This window comes from Hyperolius riggenbachi, chromosome 3 (assembly GCF_040937935.1).
Source record: "Hyperolius riggenbachi isolate aHypRig1 chromosome 3, aHypRig1.pri, whole genome shotgun sequence".
Classification (NCBI taxonomy): Eukaryota; Metazoa; Chordata; class Amphibia; order Anura; family Hyperoliidae; genus Hyperolius; species Hyperolius riggenbachi.
Window position 1 is genome coordinate 161,070,058 of NC_090648.1, and position 18,229 is coordinate 161,088,286.

Sequence of the window (18,229 nt, forward strand, 5' to 3'; positions counted from 1 at the left end):
AGTGTGCTTCTTCTGTGCTTGCAGATTGCCAGTGAACAGGAAGGCGCTACATTAGTGGATAGCTATGGTGGTGGTCCCACTAGCAGCGTCGTAGAGCAATTGCAATATGCTGCTTACAGCATTTTAGACGCAAACCCAAAGCAATCGCATCAGGGACTACAGTAGCCAAATTGAGATTGCTCCACAATTTGGCAAATCATGGGCAATTTTCAATTGCATCTGTAGTGGTTCCCGAGACTTAACTTGCAAATAAAATTTGCATAATCATGAATGAATGATTTGCATATCATCGACCATCCCTAGATATGATTATACATTACTTCACAAGGCAAGAATATTCTTCTACTAAATGTAATTTAACCCTGAGACCAGAAATCACACCGGCAGTGGAAGTATTTTCACTGGCTGCTTAAATGGAATAGAAAAGAGAGAGCATTTCGACTAGCACAAATCAAATCTGCAGTTTTTGCAGCACTATGTAATATACAACACTACAAAAACTCTGCAGCACATTTAACATTACAGTTTAACATCATCAACAGCCATTACACAGAGCCAAGTGTCCAGGTGATAGCTATAAGTGTGCCTTTCTATATGATGACTTGCGGCACTGAGGATTATCAGGTTAGTACATTTCTTTCTCTCACAGCTATGAGAAAGAATAATAGAGTGTTTAGTCATGTTGCTATCTGGTGATCAACATACATTTTCCTCTTCTCTGTGTACATAAAACTGCTACAGAAGTGAAAACTGACTTTGAAACATAAAAGGTATCTAGTCTGGGTTATAACGTTATAGCTTGTGCTGGTGTCATTTACATAAGCCCTATACAATGCTGAATCTGTACTTTCTCATACAATTTATGTGGTATGTGCCTTCTAACAGCATTACATTTAACAATTGAGGAAATATCTAATGCTGAGAATACACAGAGCGATAGCTCCTTATCAATCGAGCCGCTGATGGCTCAATTGATAATATCCGACAGGTCCGATGACCGCGCGGATCGATTCCCCGCTCGATACCCACGGGCGGACAAAAGCGGGGAATCGAGCAGAAGATAAGGAGGCGCCCGCGGGTAGAGGTGAGCGTAATGACTTAATTACGATTTTGCGAAATTTCGCGTAATTAGTGTAAGTAAGATTATGGCCGTAAGTACATAATCGTAATGAAGAAGGATTTCGCGAAATTCCGCATAAGCGTAATTTTCGCGTAATTTTCACATTACAGTGGGTAACGCGAAATTACGTTTGCCTTGCATGCAACCGTTTGTAAGCGTAGTTACATAACGTAATTTCGCGATAGTTCATATTAAACTATAGAAACATTCTTGTCAATACACCCTTGAACTGCGCATGCTTAGTTTTTACATTATTTAACGCGAAAAAGCATTCATATGCGAAAATTTGTTAGCGTTCGTCTGACTACCGCTGATTCGCTTCTAATTGGCTAATGCAAACAAAAACAACAGGAAGTTGAGCAATCTCATAGGGGAAGAGGCTGCCTGCACGAAATTCGCGAAATTACGAAGAAATGCGAAATTACGTTATGGTTTAACGTGAAATTACGTTATGAATGAAACGTGAAATTACACGTTGAAAATTACGCTTACGGTATTATCAATTACGATTTTAATGGCAATTACGCTACCATAATTTCGCGCCGTAATAGCAAATTTCGCATGCGTAATAAAAATTTCGAAAATTTCGGCTCAACCCTACCCGCGGGGACGAGTGGGAATCGATCCGGGCGGTTGCGGAGACGAGCAGGGAGGCAGCGGGAGTCGATCCGGCGGCTAATCGAGCCGCCGGATCACTCCGTGTATTCCCAGCATAAGGGAGAAAGATTGAGTTAAAGTGAACCTCCAGACTAAAAATCTACTCAGCAGCACTGAAAAGGCTTGGTGTTTCTTTAACAGTTTCACAGCATCAGAACTTTGTTTTTCTTACCAAAGTCTCATTTTTAGCTGAATTTTTAGCTAAGCTCTGTCTCATCAAAGAAAACTGCCCGGTTGCTGTGCAAAGCATGATGGGATTTCTGATGTTGTTGTTCTCGTTGCCTAGCAACTGGGAAGGGTGATCAGGACACAGGACAGTTGGAACTGTGTCTCATGCTCCGTGTCACCTCCTTTCAACCAAAAAGATGGCTGCCCTCATGAAATCACAAACATATGCCTGTTCTTTTAAAACAGGGTGGGTAAGAGATTATATTACCTATCTATTTTAATTAACATAACTAATGTAACTTAATGACAGTATGTTTGTTTAGGCTGAAGTTCCTCTTTAAGAGTTTGAAGAGTTAAGAGTTTGTTAGAGTTAAAATTGATGGGGAGCCGGAATACGAAGTTGAGGAGATCTTGGATTCCCGCAAGGTGCGGAATTCAATTCAGTATCTGGTTCACTGGAAGGGGTATGGTCCTGAGGATAGGTCATGGGTCCCGGCTCGCCATCTTCATGCTGAGGAATTAAAACAGCAGTTTCACTTATCTCACCCTGATGGTGTATCAGGGAAGAGTCCGGAGACCACACCTCAGGGGGGGTGTAATGTCAGCAATACAGTTGCCTCTGCTGTGGAAAGCGGCACCACCGCTTCCGCGTCTGATGTCACCTTGCCCGCAGCGGCATCCCCGCAGGCTCCCCTCCGCAGGCCGGGCATCTCCTCATTGCACAGGCATAGATTGACACGCTGGTCAGCTGACCTCGGCCGCCACCTCTGCAGTGCTGATTGGTCGGCTCGCTCTGGGCAGGCCTTTAGGATTAGCTGCCTGTATTTAAACTCAGGGCTTTCAGTAGCCCGTTGTCTGTTGTTGCTGAAACTTTGCAGTGAAAGCTCTGAGACCTTAGTCAGATCCATGTGTGTTTGATCCGACAGGACCCCGGGGATTCACACTTAGTTTAGTAAAAAACATACCATTGTATATTGATTTTCTGTGTATGACTCTTTGCCTGAACCTTTGATTATCCTCTCTGCCTCTCGATTCTGTACTTTGACAATCTGCTGCCGACCTCGGCCCGACCTCAACTCTGATCTTGTCTGCCGATTCTGTACTTTCGCCCATCTGATCTGTTACCAACCTCGGCCTGTTTTCTTACTACGATTTTGTCTGACGATTATGTACCACTGCTGACCGACCTGTTACTGACTTTGCTTGTACGACCACTCTCTGGTTAGTGATAGTCCCAGCCATCTAAGGGCTATCACTAAAGGAGTACTCCTAGTATTACTGTGCACTAAATACACGTGTGATCACACTCTGAATAAAGTACTGACTACTGTTCTGATAGAGCACGTTCTGATCATCAGATACGCCACTGATCATTACACCTTTCATATGTACAATACTTGCCTACGGGGGGCAAGTGGCCTAATACATAGTTTGATTGCTGCTTGCATGAATATGGACAACTTTGAAAACCTCTGTTTTATCCTTTATATAAAGATGCAATGGACTATGCAAGATTTGGTACCTGCTGTTTTAGACACCATATAGATCAGAACACAGTTATTTGGCACTGCCTGTTCAGTGTAGGCTGCTGTAAATGAGAGTCAGTCTGCTTTGCACACAAGCTGCATTTCTTCGGTAATGCGTAAGCTTTACAGCGAGGCCGAGATATATTATGCTGTTTCAGTATGCTGACTATGTGGATGTTCAAAAAAATGTTAAGTACCTAATTATATGTTAATTGATGATTGCTATATTTCCAAGGTGGCTGAATGGTTTTATAATAAGTTCAATTAGTTTATTATACATTCAACTATTAGCTTGTTATACATTCAGCTAGGTTTCTGGCCCTCCAGAGCAATATTTAATTTACATTCCCTGGGAGATCTTCATAGCTGGATGTAACATGCACCTGCATTATTCTCTGCCGTGTGTTTCTTATATTTCTCTGTTGCCTGCTTTGCTCCTCTCAGCCTTACAGGAGAGGCCTGGTTACAGGACATAGTTCTGTCCCCTGAGTGTCGTACACAGAGGTTGTGATGATCGCGAGATTACTGCCACGCTTTGGCGATGCATAGAAACTATAACTCTGTATATTTATGTTCCAGACTGCAGTGTAATTTAGTGCTTTGCAGTCTGCATTTAGCGCCATGAATAAATCTCATTTTATTTTTTTGAAATATAAAAAGCAAGCTATAGTGTATGTATTGTTTAGATATGCACATGATTAGTTGAAATGTTATCTAATTGAACTCTAAAAAAAATTCTTTTGTGCAGTTTTTATATCTGTAAAAGAAGATTTTAAGATATTTTTGTTTGTTTTTATCATATGCAAAAACTGCTTACTGTTTACTACGGCTGCTTACCACCCCAACTATCTAGAGACAATTTTAGAGCAAACTGTTTTGGACAGAAAAGACACACCCACCAACCTTCATCATACCTCTAACCAGACATGCCATTCAGAATTAATTCTCAAAATAAATATTTTTATTTTTTTCCAATCACACTTCCTCTATATTGGCATTCAGAGATAAGCAAACCATTCATTTTGATATAGGACATTACATTTAGCTCAACCTAACCACTTTTTTAATAGGTAGGTAATTACATTTATGTATAAACATTTGTAGCATGTCTAAGGCCTGGATGGCTGGATAGCCTCTTGGGTCTCTTAAGGTCCACTCTGAGACGGGGTTTCTAAGGTGCATTCTTACACATAACACATTTTATACCATCCCTGACTGCCCAGCAACAAAAAACAGTCAACAGGGAACACTGAGGTAAGAATCGTCCAAACCTATTTCCTCTCTAGTGCTATGTGTGAACATAGGTGCTGGTTCACCCTTAAAGCAGTTAATAGTTAAGAGGCCAACACTTTGAGTACTAAAGTGCACATGTCATTAGAGGGATACAACTTTGGCCCACTTAACCCTAACGTTTGCTCTTCATTGGTTTTTGTTGGGACACGTCAGGTGAACAACAAAGTTACAGATTGCCCAGAAAGCTCATGGTGAACCAGAACTCTTAGGAATGTGTAAAGGGCTATAGAAAAAGACCAAAGATCCCTCTTACTAAAATGCTATGCAAAACAGAAATGTGCCTTCTTAAAACAGAAGATATTTGTGATTATTCAGGTTAGAGTGAGCATATGAGGTAACCCACAATGCATCACTGCGGAATATGCAAATTGTCTCTGAACCACTGGAATGTAATGATGTTTCAGCTTGTTAATTTTACAGAGCCACACTAATGCAGCACTTACTAAAACGCTATGCAAAACAGAAATGTGCCTTCTTAAAACAGAAAGTATTTGGGATTATGCATGTTGGATTAGTGTGACTCTGTACAAATAACAAGCTGACACACCATTTCATTACAGCAGCTCTGGAGGTGTGTTTAGACTTTTGAGACAACAAAAGCCATTTTGCATTTTCACAAGTAATGCATTATGGGTCACTTCATATGCCCACTCCAACTTGAATAATCGCAAATACCTTCTGTTTTAAGAAGGCATATTTCTTGTTTTGCATAGCAGTTTAGTAAGAGGGCTCTTTGGTCCTTTTTAGCCACTTACACATTCCTAAGTTTTGGTTCACCATAAGCTTGCTGGGTAATCTGTAACTCTGTGTTTCAACTGCTCTGCCACATGCAGGGGCCACCTTGTGTTGCTGCTCTGTCTCCCCTTTGTTTGCCTCTAGGTTGTAACAGCCACCACTATGCCAGCCCAACAGAAGTAACAACTACTGATTAGCAGCTGACCCTTTGCCAGCAGCAGTAAAAACCAGCAGCAATAAAAAAACATGTTTTATTTAACAAAATGTCACCTAACGGGAATCAGCAAAAATGTGTTTGTGTTGCCCCCTAGCTGCACTCTCAAGAACAACGATATGGCCATTGGCCTACAAAAGTTTGGACACCCTTGCTATAGGGGCCCTTTTTTGTTACAGGTACACATTAAAGCAAATCCATGAGAGCAGCACAGTCACGATTTCCAGTCCCAAGTGATTACTCACCCAGGTGCTTTTGTATTGTAGTGGTGACAGGAGTAATGCTGCTGTGTTGCCATCTTATGCTCTACAGTCAGTGGTACAGCTTGTGATGTTTTATTGTTCTTGTTGCAGGCAGTCGTCACTATATAGTTCTTACAGCCCGAGTGCATCCTGGGGAAAGCAATGCCAGCTGGGTAATGAAGGGGACACTGGAGTTTCTCATCAGCAATGACCCTATTGCAGAAATCTTGAGGGAATTGTTTATATTTAAGTTAATTCCTATGCTGAATCCAGATGGAGTCATCAATGGAAAGTAAGTGATGAATTTTAATTGTGAAGATAATTTGTATGCCATATAAGAGATTTTAACTAATAATAACTAAGGAAACTTATTTATCAAATTATTTAACCTTACATATTAACTCATGATGTATCTCTCCTTATTTGTTTTAAGTCATGATTTATCCCTTCTTATTGGTTTTCTTGGGATTTATCTCCACTTATTTCTTGATAAGATATGCTAGCCTAGTAGCATGACTAGCGGTACTCTAGTAGCATGACCACTACTATGGTAATGTGCATGTTAACATAGTAATGGTCGCGCTACTGGAGTACCACGAGTCATGCTACAAGAGTATCACACGGTACTTCCGTCCGTAAGTGATGGTAATATTGCCATGTGCTGTGCATGCACAGTAATATTAGCGCTTATTGATGAATCACCCGCACAGAGAAACAATTCATGAGATAAACCAATAAGGAGAGATAAATCATAAGATAAGTCAAATAAGGAGAGATAAACTATGAGTCAAGTCAGCTAAGCAGAGATAAATCTTGAGTTAACTTAGATAAGGAGAGATAAATTATAATTTGTCATTTTAGGAGGGATAACTTGTGAGTTAATAAGTAAGGTGAGAGAATTCAACAAAAAGCTTTGCGAATTAGCCCCATGTGTGATAAGGACAATGTAATTTTACGCTAACATTTATGCAGATGGCAATGTGTTCAGAAGAGTGATGCTCCTTGGCAAATACTAGTCTGTTAATGCAGAATGTAACCATCAAACACTGGAACCAATCGTGTTGTATGCTTAGCTAGTATATTATAAAGTGCGATTTATTAATCCCATAGAATTATAGCTTCAGTAAATATTGATCACATTACAACTGATATCCAACTGAAATGGAAAGTACAGTACAAGGCCTTTTTTAAACTTTCTGATAAATATTGGCTTTCAAAAGCACGCAAGGTCAGTTTTAAGTGATGGTGATTGGTTGGAAACAATCTAAGACTTGATTTCTGTGTACTCACAAATCCAAAGTAGAGTATGGGGTCTTTTAGAGGAGACTGTCACAGAAACAGTAATGCCATAGTACTACTATCTACGGAGACCCTATCCTGTACTTTGCCCAGGACTTGTGAGTTCGTAGCTGGTTTACTTTGGAGAGGTAGATTTTGTTTAACTCTGCTACTTTGCACTGAGTTGTTAAAGCAACAGGATCAGCCATTTTATCCCAGAAAAAAACACATATATAAGTAGATAAATACTTGTTCTACTTACAAAACATATGTATTGTACTGTCCACATCTTGATTTCATTGAATTTTATATAGTAAATAAAAAAAAAAGTGTTCCAGGCATTTTCCATCTGTCCTGCATCTGGCTGAAGCCAATCCTGGTGTCATTTCCTCCCTTATTCTTTTTTTCTCCTGTGCCTGAAATGGTGTATGCATTTCCAGCCCTCCTCACCACTGAGCTCTGTACTAGGAACTGCACTGTCATACCTAGTTTGCTTTGTAAACACGTTAGCAAAACATAGATCGGATTTTAGCAGCTTTTGCAGAGAGGTGAGGTGATTTAGCTTCTGTTCCCCTTCCCAGCTTCGCATCATGCTGAACTGCCTTCAGCCACTCAGCAAGGAGCAGGAATGTGGGAGGGGAAGAAGGGAAGATAACAAGCTTCCCTCTCCCCGGCAATGTACGAGAAAAGAGCCAGGCTGACTAAGATAAAATTTCTTACTGAAGGCACGTTTATGATTACATTGGAATGCTTGCAATGCATGGTCAGGATGTAGACTACATAATCAACACAGAGAAGTGGGCAATGGAATTTTATTTTATGGCTGATTATCCTGCTTTAAACAACTGATATCCTTTGTTGCTGGCCAGCTGCTGATCTTACTTGAAACTTATGTAGCCTCTGCAGGTTTTGAGACAGTGTTGCCTTACAGTTCTTTACTACTAAAGGCCAGAGCACCAAATTTTCGGTTTGTGAACTTAGAAAGCGAATTTTCCCAAAAGTTCACGAACAGGCGAATCTGGTCGAACCACCATAGACTTCAAAGGGAAGGCGAATTTTAAAACCTTTAGGGACTGTTTCTTGCCACAAAAGTGAGGGAAAAGTTTTTTCAAGGGGCCTAACACCTGGACCCAGGCATGCTGGAGGTAGATCCATTCAAAAGTCCCACCAAAAATTACGTATGCAGAGTCATGTTTTAATCTCTAAAGGGCATTCCTAACTTTGTGGAATTAAGAGCTTTAAAACATCCGGCGTGCATACACGGCAATAAGGTAGTGTAAGGGCTAGGCCCGGTTCGTACTGACAGACGTAACCGCAAAAAACCCGTAAAGTGCTGTTGTAATAATGTCAGGTGAGCAAATCATTGTTCTTACTAGTTGATACCTCCAGGACATAAATGTTAGTCCTCTTGGTGGCAGTTTTTGTGTAGTGGTGTGTAGTGGTTGCCGTGCTTGTGCGCACGTTTGTTTGAGTGCAGGTGATCGTGGTTTTCCAGCACCTATGGTAAGGCTGAGGTAGTTCATTGACAGTTAAGTGACCAAAAAAACACTGATTCTGCACTAAGTCCTTATAAAGGGAGCAGTAGTGGATACTAGATGCCAGTAGTGGTGGTGAAGGATTATTGGGTTATGGTCAGTGCACTACTAGGACCAACAGACCTGTTTCCAACAACTAACTTGTGCACTGGACACAGAGCACCAATACAATAGCAAGAAAAAAAACAATGTACAAGCCCTAAGAAGGACTTAGCTGTTCAGGACAATGTGATAGCAGCAAGGATCTGCAATGTGGACACAGAACACAGCCCTATCTAATGCTCTTGCTGTCAGCAGCACACTCTCCCTGATCTGCTTAGCACAGAAGCCAAACACAGGCTGCAAAATGGCTTCTGTGCTGGCTTTCTGATAGGTGGAGGGGCGGTCCAGGCGGGAGCGATAGCTGATTGGCTGCCATGTGTCTGCTGACTCTGGGGTGAGGGGTAAAAGTTTGGCTCCATTATAATGTATAGGGGGCGCATCGAACACGCCATGTGTTTGCCTGAGGGGGCAAATGTGAACACCCCTTGTTAGCCGGGAACTATTCGCCGGGCAAACAGTTCGTGCAATTTCTATTTATTACAGAGTTAGGCTAGCCATCTCCACTTGCTTGTTGTTTCCTGTAGTGGTTGCTGGCATGTATCAGAGTGAGAACTGTTTGCTTTTTTGTTGTGCTCCACTACTAGATTTAGTTTTTTTTTTTAATCTAATTTTATCTATTTGGTACATCAATTGTAATAAAGGACATTATATTCTCAAATTTTAACTAGCCATGCTGACCTGCCTTATCTTTGTCTTTCTTTGGTATTGTGTACTATAACCCATGAGTTTTCTTCTCAGAAACTAGGTGTAGGAGTGAAAGCTATTACATTAGCTAATTTGCTTATTGATTTTAGTCTGACAACATTGAAAGCTGTACAGGTCCTTTTCTTTGCCTCTTCAGTTTAGCTTTATATATTTCCAAGAATAACGCCACATGTTTGTTCCAGCTGCATACCTTGATTCGAAATATGATCACACAGCCCCTTTATCATGACCTAAACCAGTTATCTCAAATTGGATGCATAAAAACATTCAGTTTGATGCTACAAGGATGTACCGGTGTGTCCTATTAATCAGAGGCAGGTGCGCGTGCGCATATGCCCCCATTGTTGGCGCACAGGTTACAGGTCAGTGATTGGTGTACAAGAACATGTGTTCCCCTCAGCCAATCTGAGCCTTCTAGGGAAGATGCACAGAACTACAACCAGTAACAATGTGCATTCTCCAAAAATGTAAGCAAATGAAAGTGTTTTTCCCTTGCCCAGTTGTTCTATCACCACAGATTGATGTCAACTGGTATTCTGTTCTGACAGGATCTGGAAGAGAAACTGACTTAGCAAAGTGGTAGGCTTTTATCTATTTATTAATACATTTTCCCTCCCCCATACCTATCCAATTAACCCCATACCTGCCCATTAACCCCTGATCCTCCCTTTCCTTAGCCATTGCACCCTTGGGGTCTTTCTGATCCACACTTTTCAGTACTTTCTCCCTTTCTACCCTCTCTATCTACCCTTATTTTCACATTTCTATCCATATTCTTCTATTCTTTTCATTAACCCCCCCCCCCAAAAAAGTCACTTTAAAAAACAAACAAAACAGCTTTTCCTATTTTTCGCCTTACTTTTTGATCTACCTGTCTATTGTCTTTGTCGATTATGGCAGGCAGGTTGTATCCTGCAGAGGAGGCAGCCACCATCCACCGTCCTGTACACCTTCACAATTTACAAAGACAGAATTTTACCGCTATTTGAGTGCCCACAATATATAAATACCAGTGGGAAATTGGCGTGGAGTTCATCAATCCATTTCTCCATCAAGGCTACCACCCGTATGTGCACAATTTCTACCCAAGCATAGCTTTATTCAAATTTTTGCACTCAGCCCAGATTGGCGCATGTGGGATTGTGAGGGCAACCCATTTAGGCTTCCCACAACAACTGGTGTATAAAAAATGTAATGGAGGAAAGTCATATGGCCTTAGATGTGACAAGTTCCTTGAGCTGAAGTACAAAGACAAGAGGAAGGTGTTGATTTTGAGATCAATCCACACTGAGACAACAGTCCCTGGTGTCACGTCAAGATGAGAACAGACCAAAGAGCTGTAGAATACATTTTGCTGTTTTTAAAGCATAGACTCAAGTCACATAAAACATAGGTAGGGACAAACTCAAACCAACATAAAGAAAAACATGGCCTTGAAAAAGCCATTGGTGCTACTCGTGGTTAACAGTCTGCTGTGTGCCCAAAAATCTATCTGATTATGTATATGGTGTATCAGGCATGGTCGGAATAGCCGATTTCCGTTTCCGACACAATTCCGCATTCCATCATATAGAAATTCCGTTACCGTTCCATTCCGACGGTATACCGGCACAGTTCCGCGGAATTCCGACTTATACGGAATTCCGTCAGAAAAATCTCAATCTCTCTCTCTCTCTCTCTCTTTCGACTTATACGTTATTCCGTCAGAAAAATCTCAATCTCTCTCTCTCTGATTAAGGATTTGTACTTTTTGAAAAGCATGCTTATATACCATAGCTGGGATTTGAACCCAGGACCTAGTGTGTAGTAGGTATCTGTCTTACCCTCTAGACCATGAACCACACTGCATGGTAGTAGGTATCTGTCTTACCCACTAGTAAGGCTGAGGCTGGAGAGGCTGCAGCCTCAGGGCGCAGTGTAGGAGGGGGTGCACAATTCAATCAGCTGTCATTCCCAATTGTGTTTGAAGCAGAAAGAAATAAGAAAAGGTGATACATGGCAGCGACTGCAAGCCAGATAAGTAGAGATTAAGGTGTTGGGGGTGGGGGGGGCCCTGGGGTACCTCTTAGTGTAATAGCAATCAGTGTGTGACAGCTGGGGTGGGAGGGATGGGGGGGCGCACTTTGCTGTCTCAGCCTTGGGTGCTGAAGGACCTTGTCCCACCTCTGACCACACTACATGCTAAAGCCTGGCCCTGAGTGTGGTTGATGGTCTAGAGCAGTGGTCCTCAAACTAAGGCCCGCGGGCCGAATGTGGCCCCCTAAGGCTTTCTTACCGGCCCCCCACACAGAAAATGTATTGCTTATAAATGCAGTCAGCTACATCTTTAAATATTGGTGGTCCACATATGGAATAGCAGTGCAGCACCCCCCATCCACATGGAAGCCAGAAAGCAGAAATTTTGCTGGTTTCCAATCAAATTCCACATCAGGTGACACTGCTGTCCAATTGGCTTGCAGATTGTCACCTGGGTATGCTTCACTGTCTGGTCCGCAAAGACGTCTACATCATTTTATGTTTACTCCGGCCCACCAGCGGTCTGAAGTATGTTGACCCGGCCCTCAACCCAAAATGTTTGGGGACCCCTGGTCTAGAGGGTAAGACAGATACCTACTACACACTAGGTCCTGGGTTCAAATCCCAGCTGTGGTATATAAGCATGCTTTTCAAAAAGTAAAAATCCTTAATCATGCTACTTTTTCTATCGAATTGATCATAATGGAAGTATGGTTTATGCTACCGCCAGCTTTAGCATGTAGTGTGGGTCATGGTCTAGAGGTTAAGACAGATACCTACTACACACTAGGTCCTGGGTTCAAATCCCAGCTATGGTATATAAGCATGCTTTTCAAAAAGTAAAAATCCTTAATCATGCTACTTTTTCTATCGAATTGATCATAATGGAAGTATGGTTTATGCTACCGCCAGCTTTAGCATGTAGTGTGGGTCATGGTCTAGAGGGTAAGACAGATACCTACTACACACTAAGTCCTAGTGTGGGAGGAGGAGGAGGAGGAGGAGAGATTTTTGTGTTATTCTGGAAAATTCCGTCGGAATTATAAAATTTCCGCGGAATTCCGTTTGAGAGGTATAGGAATTCCGATTTGACTACCGGAATCGGAATTAACCTAATTCCGGCCGGAATCACGGAATTCATAATTCCGCGGAATTTTCCGAGCATCCCTAGTGATAAGCAAAATAATAGTATGTGGGATGTTTTAGGGCTAAGGCCTATGTCATGTGAATTCTTTTTAATGACAAACTGAATCAAAAGCAAAAATAAATGTTGTTTCTCTATACTCTGTACCAAAATAAAACGCTTCTATGGAAAAAAAAACAAAAGTGACAGAATTGAAAAGAGAATGCATAAACTGCATAAATAGGGACTCGGCTTTTTAAGTATGTATGCCATGAGGGTGTACCACAGTTATTTTTGAAAATAAGGGTCTGTAATCATTGATAGAGTACAATGAAAAACAACAACAACAACAACAACAACAACAAAAAAATATGTGGGCTTTATCTACAGTGTCATTGTTTGTTTTAAAACTATAGGGGATGGATTCAGAGAAATTGTGTATTTTTTCTTGTTTTTTTCCTTTAAAATGCATAGAAAATAAAGTAATTACTAAACACTAGAGATGGCTCGAGCCTCCGATTTTTGGTTCGCGAACCTCGAACGCAAACCTCCGCAAAAAGTTCGGTTCACGCAAACTTTTCGAACCGCAATAGACTTCAATGAGGAGGCAAACTTCAAAAACTAGAAACATTTATGCTGGCCACAAAAGTGATGGAAAAGATGTTTCAAGGGGTCTAACTTCTGAGTTTTTGCATGGTGGAGTAGGATATACGCCAAAAGTCCTGGAGAAAAATCTGGTTTGGACGCACTGCAGCGTTTTAAGGGCAGAAATCACATTGCATGCTAAATTGAAGGCCTAAAGTGCTTTAAAAGATCTTGCATGTGTATACATCAATAAGGTATTGTAATTAGTGTACTGGTTCACACTGACAGACCAAACTCACTGTGTAACGCACCGCAAACAGCTGTTTGTGTAGTGACGGCCATGCTGGACTGCTGCGCACCATGGCCAGAGTGCAGGCGATAGCGGCTTTCCAGCCCATATGGTCGCCGAGTTGAGGTAGCTTAAAAAGACTCCGAGCAGTGCAGAAACTATGCAAAGATGCATATTATTTTAAAGCTCTCTTTCTCCTCTTTCCAATGATATATAAAACGATGCCCTACACCTTTTAGTTTTCACTATTTTCACGATTGAAATGGCGCGGCCGCAATTTCAATCGCGAAAATAGAGAAAACTAAAAGGCGTAGGGCGACGATTTAGGTGTCCCCATAAAGAAGAGAAAGAGAGCTTTAAAATGATATCCATCTTTCCATATTTACATTGTATTACACAGGGCGACTTTTTCCTAAAGTCAGCAGCTCCATTCTGCTGAATGGAGTTGCTGACACTGGGGAAAGTGTCATCTTGTGTAATACAAGTAACTATGGAAAGATGGATATCATTTTAAAGCTCTCTTTCTCCTCTTTCTGGCGACACCTAAATCGTCGCTCTACGCCTTTTAGTTTTCTCTATTTTCGCAATTGAAATCGCGGCCGCGGCAATTAAAGGCGTAGGGCGGCGGTTTATATATCATTGGAAAAAGGAGAAAGAGAACTTTAAAATGATATGCATCTGCTCGGGGTCCCTTTAATGACAGAACAGTGACTGTCCAGCTGATTGAATTTTGTCTGTCCACAATGAAGCAACGACCTTATTATCTTGGGTGTGCCCCCCCCCCGACACTCATATAGCCGTCGGTCATTGCTTCATTGTGATACTCAAGCCCCTTCACCGTGGCAAGGTAATGATAAGGAAGGGGAATTGACACATGTACATGCCTTTTGTTTTGTTCATTTGTTGTTGCAGCTGCAGTGCAGCCAGAGAAATTAGGCAGGCATGTACACGCACCAGAAAAATCATTATAGCGCCTTAAAAATTCAGGAATCTGCCTGGAGTCCTGGATCCTGTTGGTGGTGGCAGAGAAGGCAGTCAAGTGGCCTGCAGGCAGAGTTGCTGTGTGGGGAACGACTTAGTCTTGGGGCAGACAGTCACACGGCGTGGAGGCAGAGATGCTGTGTGTGAGGACTGACTTAGTCTTCGGGCAGGCCTGACCGTGCTTTGCAGACCACGTGGTCAGATGGGAGCACGTGGTCAGATGGCCACGTGGACCCTTGACCCAATGCTGTGTGCCAGAGATGACACCACTTGCCTTTCAACATCACGGTACAGTTTGGATATCAGCTTTTTTGAGAAATAATTGCGGCCTGGTATCTTCCACTGCGGTGTGTGGCTTTGCTTTTGTGTGCTGCTTTTCCTCAGGTGGTCATCCCATTGCAGTTTGTGCTTTGTCATCATGTGCCTTTATAAGGAAGTTGTCCCTATGTGGGTCTTGGTCTTTCCACGGCTCAATTTTTGGTGGCAGAGTACAGATGGCATTGCTCTCATTTGAGGCAGACACACAAAAAAATTTATGGCACGTGCCTTCTTCTGAACACTGTACTTTGGTCGAGGGCAGCATGAAATCACGACAGCATGACCTCGAACAGACCTGCCAGGTTGCCTGCCTCTGCCTTTTGTTTTGTCCATGTGAAAGGTATGCACTGACTTGACTAATCCAATGTGCAATCACACAGGTGCAGTGAACAGGTATGCAGTGACTGGTATCAATACAATGTGCAGCTGTCACACACACAGGTACCGTGAACAGGTGCAGAGACTGACTGGTATATAACACTGTGTGTGCTCACGTAGGTAGGTAGGTGCACTGAACAGGTGGGTATGCAGTGATTGGTATTACAAATGTGCAGTTGTCACACACACAGGTAGTCACTGAATGGGCTGGGCCTGGCAGTGGCACAGTAGGAATTACCAAGGGGCCAAGGCCCAGCAGTAGAGATGGCCCAAACGGTTCGCCGGTGAACAGTTCCCTGTGAATTACGGTGCTTTGCGTTTGCCCACGAACGCGAACTTTATGGCGGTTTGATTTGCTTCCTATACTACATCATTAGGGTCAACTTTGACCCTCTACATCACAGTCAGCAGGCACATTGTAGCCAATCAGGCCACACTCCCTCCTGGAGCCACTCCCCCCTTTATAAAAGGCAGGCAGCGTCAGGCATTGGACTCACTCGTGTACCTGCAGTAATTAGAGAAGGGAAAGCTGCTGCAGACTCTCATAGGGAAAGCTTAGTTAGGCTCTTGCAGGCTTGTTAGCTTGCTCCTTGCTGATTCTTATTGCTAAAAAAGCACCCCTCAACAGCTCTTTTGAGAGCTAATCTTGTTCTTGTGATCCAATTTTGTGTGTGTGTGTGACTTTGACACTTGTGTTGCATAGACAGCCTTGGTAATTCCTATTGTGTGTGCCACTGCCAGGCCCAGCACATTCAGTGACTACCTGTATGTGTAACAGGTGCACATTGTAATACCCATCACTGCATATACCTACCTGTTGTTCACAGTGCACCCACCTACCTACGTGAGCGTGTGCAGTGTCACTGTGCCTGTCCGGTACCTGACTGTGTGTGACAGGTGCGCATTGTAATACCCATCACTGCGTATACCTACCTGCCTGTTGATCACAGTGCACCCACCTACCTACGTGGGCGCACACAGTGTCACTGTGCCTGTCCGGTACCTGTCTGTGTGTGACAGGTGCACATTGTAATACCCATCACTGCATATACCTACCTGTTGTGTTCAGTGCACTCACCTACCAACGTGAGTACACGCAGTGGGATATACCACTCCGTGCATACCTGTTAACTGCACCTGTGTGACGGCACATTGTATTAGTCAAGTCAGTGCATACCTTTCACTTCATCCCCCCAATATGGACAAAATAAAAGGCAGAGGCAGGCCACCTGGCAGGTCTGTTTGAGGTCGCGCTGTCGTGATTTCGTGCTGCCCTCGACGAAAGTACAGTGTTCAGAAGAATGGAAAGTGCCATCAACCCCCAATATTGTCAGGACGTAGTTGACTATTTAACACAGAACACCTCATCTTTCTCAGCTTCCGCACGGAAGCGTGACATATCTTCCTCTTCCTGCTCTGATTCTGGCACCCCACTTAACACTCAGTTGGCCGCCACCACCAAAGTGCCATCACCCAGGGCCCAGCGGTGTGGACATTTTTTTGTTTGTCTGCCTCAGATGAGAGCAATGCCATCTGTACTCTCTGCCACCAAAAACTGAGCCATGGAAAGACCAAAACACACGTAGGGACAAATACCTTACGAAGGCACATGATTACAAAGCACAAACTGCAATGGGATGACCACCTGAGGAAAAGCAGCACACAAAAGCTAAGCCACACACCGCAGTGTAAGATACCAGGCCGCAATTTTTTCTCAAAAAAGTCGATACCTAAACATTATCGTGATGTTGAAAGGCAAGTGATGACATCGCTGGCACACAGCGTTGGGTCAGGGGTCCATCTGACCACAGATGTCTGGTCTGGAAAGCACGCTCAGGTTTGCCCAAAGACTAAGTTACTTTCCACACACAGCATCTCTGCCTACACGCCGTGTGACTGACTGCCCCAAGACTAAGTTGCTCCTCACACAGCACCTCTGCCCGCAGGCCGCTTGACTGCCTTCTCCACCACCGCCAACAAGGTCCAGGACTCCAGGCGGATTCCTGAATTTTTTAAGCTGCTGCTAGCAGTGGCCGCTATACTAATTTTTCTGGTGCATGTACAAGCCTGCCTAATTTTTCTGGCTGCACTGCAGCTGCAACAACAAAACAAAAGACATGTACATGTGCCAATTCCCCTTCGTGATCATTACCTTGCTGCGGTGAAGGGGCTTGCGTATCACAATGAAAGAATGACCGTCGGCTATGTGAGTGTCTCGGGGGGGGGGGGCACCCAAGATAATAAGGTCGTTGCTTCATTGTGGACAGACCAAATTTGATCAGCTGGACAGTCACTGTTGTTCTATCATTGGTCGACCACAGCCCGGCGACCATATGGGCTGGAAAACCGCCACACCCTGCACTCTCGGCACGGTGCGCACCAGTCCAGCACGGCCGTCACTACACAAACAGCTTTTTGCGGTGCATTACACAGTGAGTTTGTTGTGTGAGTGTGAAGCAGTATTCTAATTACACTCCCTGATTGATGTATAAACACGCAAGATGTTTTAAAGTACTTTAGGCCTGCAATTTAGCATTCAATGTGATTTCTGCCCTTAAAACGCTGTTTTGCTTCAAATCCCCGGGACTTTTGGTATCTATCCCACTCCGCCATGCCCCCCTCCAGGTGTTAGACCCCTTGAAACATCTTTTCCATCACTTTTGGGGCCAGGATAAGTGTTTCTAGTTATCAAAGTTCATCTTCCCATTGAAGTCTATTGCGGTTCGCGAAAGTTAGCGAACCCGGGTCGCGAACTGAAAATCTGAGGTTCGGGCCATCTCTATCCAGCAGCTGCGACTGACTGACAGGGCTGTATATGCAACACAAGTGTCTGTGGGACACACACACACACAAAAAATAGATCACAAGAACAGCATTAGCTCTCAAAAGAGCTGTTGAAGATAAGGAGTGTTTTTTAGCAATAAGTATCAGCAAGAAGGAGCACCCTAACATGCCTAACTAAGC

The 18,229-nt window shown here is 43.1% G+C and overlaps 1 protein-coding gene across 3 annotated transcripts in view; it reads left to right on the forward strand.

Moving 5' to 3' along the window:
• AGBL1 (AGBL carboxypeptidase 1) overlaps positions 1-18,229 on the forward strand; it is an 830,430-nt gene that overhangs the window by 357,406 nt on the left and 454,795 nt on the right. For all 3 annotated transcript variants that reach the window (XM_068275162.1, XM_068275160.1, XM_068275161.1), the window contains exon 18: positions 6,067-6,247. In XM_068275162.1, coding sequence (XP_068131263.1) covers positions 6,067-6,247 — 181 coding nt within the window. The remainder of the gene's footprint in view (positions 1-6,066; positions 6,248-18,229) is intronic.